Genomic DNA, 10,453 nt, shown 5'->3' on the forward strand with positions numbered 1-10,453 from the left:
TATTAATTAATTAAATTAATTAATTAATTAATTATTATTATTAATAATTATTACCATTTATTTATATCCATACTATCCGTACTTACTAGTCTAAGTTTGAGTACGTAGGGCGTTCCGACTCAGATCGGGCGAAAATAAGTTTACTGAAAACGGTCAAATCGCGAAGTGTGTGGCGATGTACACTTTTCGTACTCAACGGCAGCGATCTTAGCTACGTAGCGGAAGAGGGCGGAGCCAGGCTGAGCCAAAGTCGGCGCATTTTTTCCACATAGCCTATATTAATAGTCATTTTGTAGTTTTTATAGTTTTTATAGCTGCTAGGAGTAAAGAGTTCACCGTTCAAAGCGGGATGTTTATTGCGGGGGAGGAGCCGCAAATTTAAATATTGCACCTGTGTGGTAAAATGTTTAATTGCACACTGCATTAGTTTAATCGATGAAAAATTTACGGAATCTACGAAATTCTTAAAGGGGACCTATTATGCTTTTCGACTTTTATGACCTATAAACGTAGTTATAATGATTGATAGTCATGTTTAACCATACACAAAAAACAATGTAGATTTTCGGGAAACTATTCCTCTCATCTGGGCGCTTTCAGCCTTCTCTGTCAACGCTCCGTTTCGCCCTTCTCCGCCCCCTCGCCCCCCTCCTGCCAACCCAACTCCATTGTGATTAGTTACCTTCCTTGGAGCGCGCGCAGGCAGATTTGACCAGGCATATGGGGGCGTGACGAATTTTTTTTGCGAATTTTCTATTTTGTCTTTATTATTTTGTGAAAATCACAAAAATATCTTCGGGGGGAGGATGCCCCCAGACCCCCCTACAGGGGTTTGGTTTACAAACTTTCAGACCCCCCCCTACAATAAAATTCACCAGCCGCCACTGATTGAGAGGTTAAAAAAGGTCTTAACGTGTTTTAAGTTATGCAAATAAGTTTAACCCATACATTTGCCAGAATGGTCTTAAAACTTGTCATTTTACTTTAAACTGTCAAAAGTAAATTGCAGACTGTAGTCTAGCCAATAAATGCGTCAATGGGGTTCAACTCCCATTGTCAGGAATATAAATATACATAATATTTCAATATAAAACTTGAGCAAATTTTGGCTAGGAGTACAGACCAAGGACATGAAGGTTCACACTTAAAATGATGTTGTGTACATAATTCAAGCCAGGTGGGACCTTGTTTAACCACTCCCTAGGGAAGCACTCTGTTTTGTCTCCCGTCTCTTGTCAATGCTCTATTTACCCATAACTGCCGAAAAACCACAGCTGCAAGCATATCAACGTATACATTGGGGCTCTTTCGACTTCTCTGATTAGAAAACAAACACAGAATGACCCATGCATCCATTGAATAAGTATTGCGTATATTCGCATACCAGTGGGCCTATGCATATACATATGTCAAATTACTCTTCAAACTATTGCAGATGACAGATAACTCCATGCCTCCAACCCGGTTTTCTTACATTAAGCCATATGGTATATTTACATTTAGGCCATTTAGCAGACGCTTTTATCCAAAGTGACTTACAATTAGTACATTTTTCAGAAGAAAGAGAAACAGTGGGTGACTGTCTGTACAGTAAGGATGTTCATATAACCAAGTGCCAAGCACTAACAATTTTTAGGGGCTTACATCTCTTGTTCTGTCAAGCACTTAGTAGGAAAAGTTGTGTCCGGTTAAAAACCATATACCTTTGACCCAAGAACAACTTGGCTTGGGATAGGGTAGTCCACCCTCCACCATCTAATACCATCCGAAAGCTAAAGTCGTCTTTGGTCGTTTAAGGAAATCCAGTAATTCAGCAACAGCACTAGTGGGCGCTGTTGTGTCGTCTCTGTCTAATGTTTGCTCAAGGCTGATGGAAGAGGCCTAACATCTAGATATTTGTATTGCACTCCCTTTGCACACTAAAAACAATATATACACACACACCAGGGAGATTATACATTTGATAGTCAAATAAGGAAGTACATCCCCCCTAACAAAGTCCCAGGGAAGTCCCCATCCCAGGAAAGTCATTGAACACTCAAAATGTGTTAGGGGCGGAGGTTTTATGCCGAAAGCAGAGATCCTGTATGCTTGTATAGGACAGTCCTTTCCTGCAATATTCTCTGTAGACTGTAACCCTGATGCATCGTTTGATGCCCCATAGCTGCAAGGAGATTCTTGCAAAAAGATTTGACTCTTGACGAGTCTCATCTGGTTAATAAATAGATAACAAATTAAAAGTAAAAAAAAAAGGCAGGCGTTTCTGCTTGACGAGCAGCCAGGCTGCTGGAGGATTGCGAGCCTGCGAGAGTCCCCTGAGCTGTAGGCCTGCCCCGACAGGCCCACGCTGGACGGCTTGCTTTATTATTGCAGCATTGATGTCAACATACCAGCAGTTGAAACGAAACAGCACCTGCCCGCGTAGACTCAGACCCGCCGACGGCGTCGGTTCTTTAATCACCATGACTCGGTTTTGATTTGTTTATCAATTTATTGTTTTATTAAAAAAAGAAAATTATAAATCAGAGTGAAAAATAAATAGAAAGAAAAGAATGAAAAAATATGTTTCAGAAATGCTGTAGAGGATTTTCCAAAGCCACTGAATTTGGGTTACATGGTTTCAATTGGAGATTGGTCCCTGGTTTTTCGAGAAAGAATGTATATTTTAGCACCAACGGCTTGTTTGTCCACACTGGAGATATTCGGAAAAATGTGGCAACCAACAAAACCCCAGATTTGATAAGAGTCCACAATATACTACGAATTAGAAAACAATGGAATCTGTCAGATCCGAAAACGGCCAGTTAAGTTTTATTTTATATAAATATAATATATTAATTTATACGTTGTACACTTGAATGGGTCTAAACCACAAGGGAAAAAAATGCAGCAAACACAAAATTAGGACAAAACTGGCGATGTTTCTGAAAACTGAAATGTAAAGCCCAGTAGCTGCACAGCCAAAAATACAAACTTTAAGAGCAACCTCCTGCAGAAACCCGCACTTTAAAAACTAACTTGTCAGGGGATCTGCAAACCGAGTGTTTACCCTATCCTTTCTGAAGGCATCAAGATCTTTTATTACAATCATTAGGAGCTAAAGACACCAGGCCGCTGAAGCTTGACAGGGGGGTTTAAGCCCCAAGGTCAGTGGACTAGGCTCAGAACCCCAAACCCTGGATGTCAAAGAACAAATTGGTGACATGTCTCCCTAACTGTGTGATATGAACTCTACCATGTGGTTTCAGACGGGAACGCCGGCTAGCGCACCAAAAGGAACGTCAGGCCTGCGATGCCCACCCCGGCGGCCGCGAACAGCGCCGTCTTCATCGAAGACTCTTGGTTCACCTCTCGGGCGATGCTGGAGAACTTACAAAACCCTTCCTACGAGACGGACACAAAAGAAACAAAGTTAGACAGGAGACGGCCAACAGGGAGGTGGGTAGCTCATAAACACCTGACAATATTACCCTCTTTAACGGCCCTGAATAGACAGTCCCAACAAAAGCCTGCTCAGAGCCAAAGCAGGCAGGTGCCGGAGACTGAATCATGAAGTTATTATTATATGCGAGTTATTATTTATATCGGTTAGATTGCATCTTGTGGATGAGGTGGGAAACCCCCCACCCACATACTCAAAACTGGAAACCTGAACATGTAAATGCAGTTAATGATATGCATATGATCTCTTCTTGTTTCCCCGTCATGTGTCATGGCTGCAGGTGGCCCGTCAACCACAACATGAGGAACACCTGCTCTCTGGACCAGGTGCCTGCTGTACAGCCACTTGTTTTTCTGGTAATGCCACTGAAGCCCTTTTAGCAGAGAAGCTTTGACTTGTTGCTACGAAGTCCATCTGGCTGGGCTACTGCGGTGGCTGTTGGAGCCAGCTGCCGGTTGAAAAGGAGGGTGTGTGTGTGTGTGTGTGTGTGTGTGTGTGTGTGTGTGTGTGTGTGTGTGTGTGCATTGACAAATCCATTCATAAAGTGAGCATTCAGCTCTAGGTATGTCTGGGTGGTGTGGCACACGGACAATGTTTGGCTGGATTGGCATAATGTTCTCTTTAGGGATAGTAAGGGAATCCTAGGCTAGTTATTCAGAACAATCAAATTTAAGTCCACGAGTAATATTTAAGGTCTAAATCGCCCTAAACTATGGATAACTAGCGAAGTGTTGATCTTAAACGAGTCTCATATCTATAGGACTATTTTTAGAGCAAATCATTGATATTATTAGGCCTCTTCCTTGCATTCTAGAAAGATGACTCCATGAGGAGCCTCATTTCTGCCGAGGCCTCAACAACGCCTTACAGAAGTATACATTCTCCGGTTGGTTGATGTAATCAGTAGGGGAAAAGAACAGGTCTGTCTAGCAGCAGTAAGAATTAAAAAGGTATGACTGCAACGTGCTAGTATGCAGACGTGCATGCTCAATGACACAGGGAAACTGAAGCTGGGCCTGAACAGACTTGCGTTCATCTACACAGGGAAACGGAAGCTGAACTATGCCCAGGCAAGTTGTAAGCAAGCCATATTTAATAATACAAATCCCATATTCAGTTTGATTTGTCATTTATGGTAAAAGGTGGTATTCCCTGTGGTAGGAAATTAAAAAAATAAAAGAATTACCACTTTTTTTTATTTCTTTACATTAATCTGGTTTCGATAAGCATTTAAAAAACAAAACCCACAGCACACACATGTTATCAACTATGACACGTCCAGTTCAATCAGTGACCTGACCTGAAAGGAACAGGTCAACACTGTGTTCAATAGCTTGTCGTTGATAAGCAGATGTCATGCATTGCAGTGGAGCCATGATGACCAACACTCACCCAGCCCCCGTTCTCCAGCAGCCAGTCCCTCTTCTCCTCCCCTAGGTAGTCCGCTATCGTCTCCGCCAGCCCCCTGCAGCTCCCGCCGGGAACCTGTCCCAGTGCCCTGCCCGTCCCGGGGTCCTGCCCCAGTTGTACCCCCTTCTTCTCCTGCAGTTGTCTGGCCAGCACCCCGGTAAAGGTGAAGAGGGACACTACCCTCCCCCAGTTCAACTGTCCGTCTCCCACCAGCTCCTCCATCACCTTGCGGAGGCCGGCGCATGCGTCGGCCTCGCACTGGGCCAGGAAGCTCTGGGCCAGAGCCTGGAAGCGAGCGTAGTGCTGCCGCTCCATGTCCTGGGCCAGTCCCCTCATGGCCGCGGCTGACTCGCTGGGAGGCGGCGGGGCTGTGCCTGTGCTTGCAATGCAGGACAACAGGTAGTCCTCTGACAGGGCCAGGGTCTCTTTCCACAGCCTACACGACATGTTTCTGGAAGAGATGGCCATTTTGATGCAGGTTAGACAACTGGCCATCATTCGAGTTTGTGACTTAGTTTACATGTAGACATTAACTACGAAAGACGATTGAACACCATCAAATTAGTTTTTTCCACAGATCCTGGCAAACCCTAAATTGTGTTTAGTTGAACACTTTGAACTTAGCCATTGGTATCACTAAAGTCGTTGGATGAGCTTAAACTTTGTTAAACGGACCACTTAAAGAGCCAATGTACCCAAAATAAATAAAAAATTTAAACGTGGCAATTGTCTTATATGATCTGACCCATTTTAATCACTTTTACTTAAATAAGTCCCCAATTTAGAGAATAGATTTTTTAATTTTGTATAGACATTCTTCCAAAAACACAATGTTCCACTCTGCTGGCGTACTTTTTGCTACATTTTCAAGCAGTCATGTCCAGGGGGCACCGGCGGCGCGGTGTGTGTGGACGTGTGGAGCTCTGTCTCGGCAGCGGTTTACTCCGGTGTCCGCGAGAATGTTAGGCTTTTGGGACCCTTGTCGCCACGGTGTGTGTGAGAGTGGATGGTGAATACCCCTTTCTGAGCAGCGAAGTAGTTTATACACGCGTCACAGGGGCTTCCCGGACACACACACACACAGACAGTATCCGGTGTGTGCCTTCTGGCAAGCTCACTGGCTCTTTAATAGTTTTAAAACAAGCTGTAACGTTAGGCCAATCTCCAAGCACTCCAATCTGTGTTGCCAATCCCTCAGTTCTGGTAGAATTGACCTCAACCATTACATGCGAGTGATTACTTCAAGGAGGCAAACCCGGTTGAAAAATGTCGACTATTATGGGTACAAACTGAACAAGGAAATCCAATTCTCCGTTCGCGGAGCTCAACGTCAGCTAACCGGTGAGCTTATGCTATATACAGCTAGCCCGCAGCTAACCGTATCATCAAGAGTATTACTAGGCAACGAATACCCGCTGGTTGGATCTTACGAGTAAGACCAAAGCACTATATTATAACGGTAAACTAAACCTAAAAGACATAAGAGGCCAACAGGCAGCAGCTGTCGGCTCCGGGTTCCGGGGTTACTGTCATCAGAGCGGAGCACAAAGAACCCAGCGGAGCACCGCGGAGAGCCTACTAACGTCAAACCTAGGGCTGTCTTCTACACAGCAGTGATGCACACAAGAGGAGACCAAGTTTTAGTTTTGATGTATAAAATGTTACAAACGCATAGTTGTATGGAATTCAATAAAATGTTAAACAAAGCTCACCCTCCCAGCGATATCTGACTGATCTCTTCACGTACAAGGGCGGAAGGACACCGTCGCAACGGCACACGACACAATGTTGGCTGACTCCGCCTCGACGGACTATTTAATATTCGTTGCGGGCAAGCCCCAGGAATCTCCCTCTTCCGGCTCCATGTAAGCGAACCAAACTAATTCACAAGCGTTCATGCAAATCTAGCATTAAAGGTACATTTAAGGTAGTTCTCGCCAGTCAGGCTGAAAGTAGTTCGCTAGTAGTAGCGCTTTAATATGCAGTGTCAGAGAATTATGAGAAATCTGAATGCTGACTAAATTCTCAGAATTCTGACACTGCAAATTATTGCGCGCTACGACTAGTGAACTACTTAAAAAAAACAAAAAAAACTCTGATAATGTAATTATCAGAATTCGGATTTTATCCAAGTATTCTGACTTTATTATCAGAATGCAGAATTTTATCTCACAATTCAGACTTTATTAGCATATTCGATTTCTGAATTAAAATTCTTGTAATGACTAATCTACATTTGTACAGTCGATGTGCAGCACTTTAATTCCCGTCATCTTATTTTTCTAACACCATCACTTCCACAACTATGCCCAAACCCATGTTCCTGACTGCTATATACAAAACCATTTATAGCGCATCTATTTTTCGGCTGGTGATAGTCGCCCTAAAAGCAGCTTTTATGTGGGCTCTGATTCTGAATGAATGCCGCTGCTGAACTGTGTGAATAAATAAAGGGAACTGAAATCTAAAGAAGACACGTGGTTTTGATGTACCGGTGAATTCCAGCTGAAAGTGGAACATTGCTGCCATCATGGGAAATGAATGTAGCCTAGGCCTATTGCAAGTAGATTTCAATTCCTTGTTCTTGTGTTGAACATATCCATTTGGTGTGACAATAGAAACTGAATATTTCGTCATGCGGAGAACCGCTCTAGATTCCCCCACCCCCACACATATTTTGTCCTGTAGAAACCTATGTTGGAAACCGATACACCCTCTCAACCACAAAATGTTTGAGTCACTTCTATGGAAGTAATTCTGTGCCATCGGATTTAAAGGATGAAAATATAAAGCCATTGAACTCTAAGCACTGAATATTTATGCATTGAAATAACGTATCTGGATTTGAATTTAACTCCTATTCGGCTTTATTTTTCAATGTTAAAAATTCAAAATCAAATATTCAACGATAAAAAATTCAACGTAATCAACGTCCCCAATGGTAATCAACGTCCCAATGGGGACGTTGATCAACGTCAACTTCCCGTCAACTTAAGTTAAGTAACGTGTACCAGCGCTTGCGGGATAATAGGTCGGGCTACGATATCTGTCAGTGTCAGTGATTTTTTTTTGGAGTAACTCCGCGACAGCATCCAGATCATGGCAAAATGGACTGCAATATGATAATATGAAAGATGAAAGATCAACAACGAAGGGGAAACAACAATAATCGAAGCAAAATCATACAGGTCTTAATCAAAAAATTAGAAACTTCACGACCTCAAAATAAATACCACCAGCACAACATTTTAAACTAGTAAGGTTCTTTCACCGCTGGGTAATATTTGTATATAATATTTCAAGCTAGCTAATAACCTATAAAGATTATTTATTCTTATTCCATCTCTGGCGAGGTATCTATCTAGCCAGTTAGTGCTAAGGCATGATTGGACGAGGGCAGTTATAGGGAGGAGTTTCAATAACGGTTACTTGTACTTTTACTTTCAGTACTTAAGTACATTTAATATCAGAAAAGTACTTTTGATACTTAAGTACAGTAAAGATCAGATACTTTAATACTTTTACTTAAGTACTATTCTAAAAGGTGACTTTTACTTTTACTTAAGTAATTTTCCAGTAAGGTATCTGTACTTTTACTTAAGTATGGCTTTTGAGTACTTTATACACCACTGCTCGTATTACTGCAATACCTTACTGCGTCCGTATCTCTGCCTATGTACACAAATATATTGTATTTGTGTACAGCACTTTGGTCAACTACTGTTGTTTTAAATGTGCTATATAAATACACTTGGCTTGACTTGACTATGGCCTATAGCCTATAGCCTACTTATATTGGATCGCCTGTGCCCTATACCACGAAACTCGCTGAACATACCCAGGCTTTCTTGGGAAAACCTGGCTCGACAGAGCCGCAACTCGCAATCAGAGTTAAATGGTACCACGAAGCTCACTTTAGATTCAATTAGTTGAACCAGGTTTTCCGCTTTAGGTTCAGTGCGCGTTCACGTGAAAGGGGCGTTTTTTGCGTAATTTTTCTCACCTTTACGATAGATCAAGCAGTCTATATGAGTATAAGTGAAAAGATTCTGCATATTGTCTGTAAAATAACTATGCCAAATGCAGAATTGTTCGCCATTAATCCAAATAGAATGATGATGATTTAAAAATGCATAAGCAACGTCCATCCTGCCTTATTCTATCATTTAGGGAATTCACTTTAAATACACCCTATTTAAGAAATGTATCGCATGTTTTCAACCGCTGAGAGGTAGCGGCTGTAGCGTAGTGGATTAGTATAAGACCCAAACGCCAGCGACCGGGGTTCAAATTCGCCGGTCTATCATCATGCATTTTACCCCCATAGATGTGGTGCCAGCACGGCCTTGAAAATATGGGTTGAAGTTCGAAATAAGCACAAAAATATAATTCCATAAGCTTTAGTGAATAAGTATTCCATATGCATGAGAATTAGGACTTTTTAAGCTTCACATAAATTCGCGTCACTTGGGAGTCGAACCCCCCGCGCAGAAATTCAAGACTGACGCGCTACCTCCACTCTAGCACTGAGACACAATGCGCAAAAGTAATCATTGTCTACATAAGGTCCAAAAGGACGATCAAATAACGAACACCCTCTGATGAGAATCTGTATCTCTCATGAAGAACCCCAATTTCGTTGTTTGCACAATGACAATAAAGTCTGAAATCTGAATATCGTCAGACAATGCCAAGGGATCGGTTCTGTCCCGTAAAACCCTTGTCTCCGGAGAAGTGCGCCGGGGTCCACGGGAACACCCACAAATGGTGACGCCATTGTCAGAGGAGGGGCTAGGAAGCTGCGCACGCCGATTTAAGTAGCCGATCTCCGGCTAGACTAAGCCGAAAAACTGCTCCCGACCAGGTTTGGTTGCGAGCATAAGTCACCATGGTGATACAGCGACGCTAAAAGAGATCGACTTTCGTGGTACAACTAACCCAGGCTTGGAGCTCAACATACCTCGCTAACCCTCTAAGCGAGCTTCGTGGTACAGGGCCCAGGTCCTCTGCCAATGCTACCGCGACAACAGGTTTCCGGTTGGCGTCCATGTTTTCCTCCGACGACCGAGCGAAATAATAAAACGCTTGAAGTGTGGGCGTGGCGTCAGATCCGAGATCCGAGTCGGTTCGCAGAGAATACTGGAACGCACCAAAAGTTCCCCAACGTCCCCCAATGGGGACGTTGATTACGTTGAAATTCAAATCCAGATACGTTATTTCAATGCATAAATATTCAGTGCTTAGAATTCAATGGCTTTTTATTTTCTAAATCCGATGGCACATATTTACTTCCATACACTTCTCCTTCGTCATGCTTAACTGATCATATACCTCTCTCTCGTTGGTTACACAAATCTTACCATTGACACTCCCAGAAACCCCTCTCAAATTTCAGCCAGCCAGCTTTGCGCGCGATTTCCTTTCGCACTGCGAGGCAGCCTAGATTCCATGGATCCGATTTTCGCCTGAGATGGGGAACCAATCACAGAACGGGGAAGGACGGCAAGACGATGACGACGTCTATGCGACACACCCATCGTCTTCTTCCCAAGCCCCCATGCCGGGAAGAGTAGGGTCTGTCTGATTCGGCTCCGTAGCCTG

General features: G+C 43.1%; 1 protein-coding gene across 2 annotated transcripts; it reads right to left on the minus strand.

The window, feature by feature from the left end:
* Positions 1 to 1,078: 1,078 nt before the first annotated feature.
* Positions 1,079 to 10,426, minus strand: bcl2l10 (BCL2 like 10). Of its 2 annotated transcripts, none has more exons than XM_056608116.1 (3): positions 10,213 to 10,426; positions 4,835 to 5,303; positions 1,079 to 3,384 (listed from the first exon to the last, which is right to left on the minus strand). In XM_056608116.1, the coding sequence occupies exons 2-3, from the start codon at positions 5,297 to 5,299 to the stop codon at positions 3,262 to 3,264; spliced, it is 588 nt and encodes a 195-aa protein (XP_056464091.1). In that variant the 5' UTR covers positions 5,300 to 5,303; positions 10,213 to 10,426; the 3' UTR covers positions 1,079 to 3,261. The 2 variants fall into 2 exon arrangements, with proteins under 2 accessions (XP_056464091.1, XP_056464090.1); XM_056608115.1 differs by lacking the exon at positions 10,213 to 10,426 and adding an exon at positions 6,565 to 6,701 and having other exon boundaries at positions 1,080 to 3,384.
* Positions 10,427 to 10,453: the final 27 nt, after the last annotated feature.

This window comes from Gadus chalcogrammus, chromosome 14 (assembly GCF_026213295.1).
Source record: "Gadus chalcogrammus isolate NIFS_2021 chromosome 14, NIFS_Gcha_1.0, whole genome shotgun sequence".
Classification (NCBI taxonomy): domain Eukaryota; kingdom Metazoa; phylum Chordata; class Actinopteri; order Gadiformes; family Gadidae; genus Gadus; species Gadus chalcogrammus.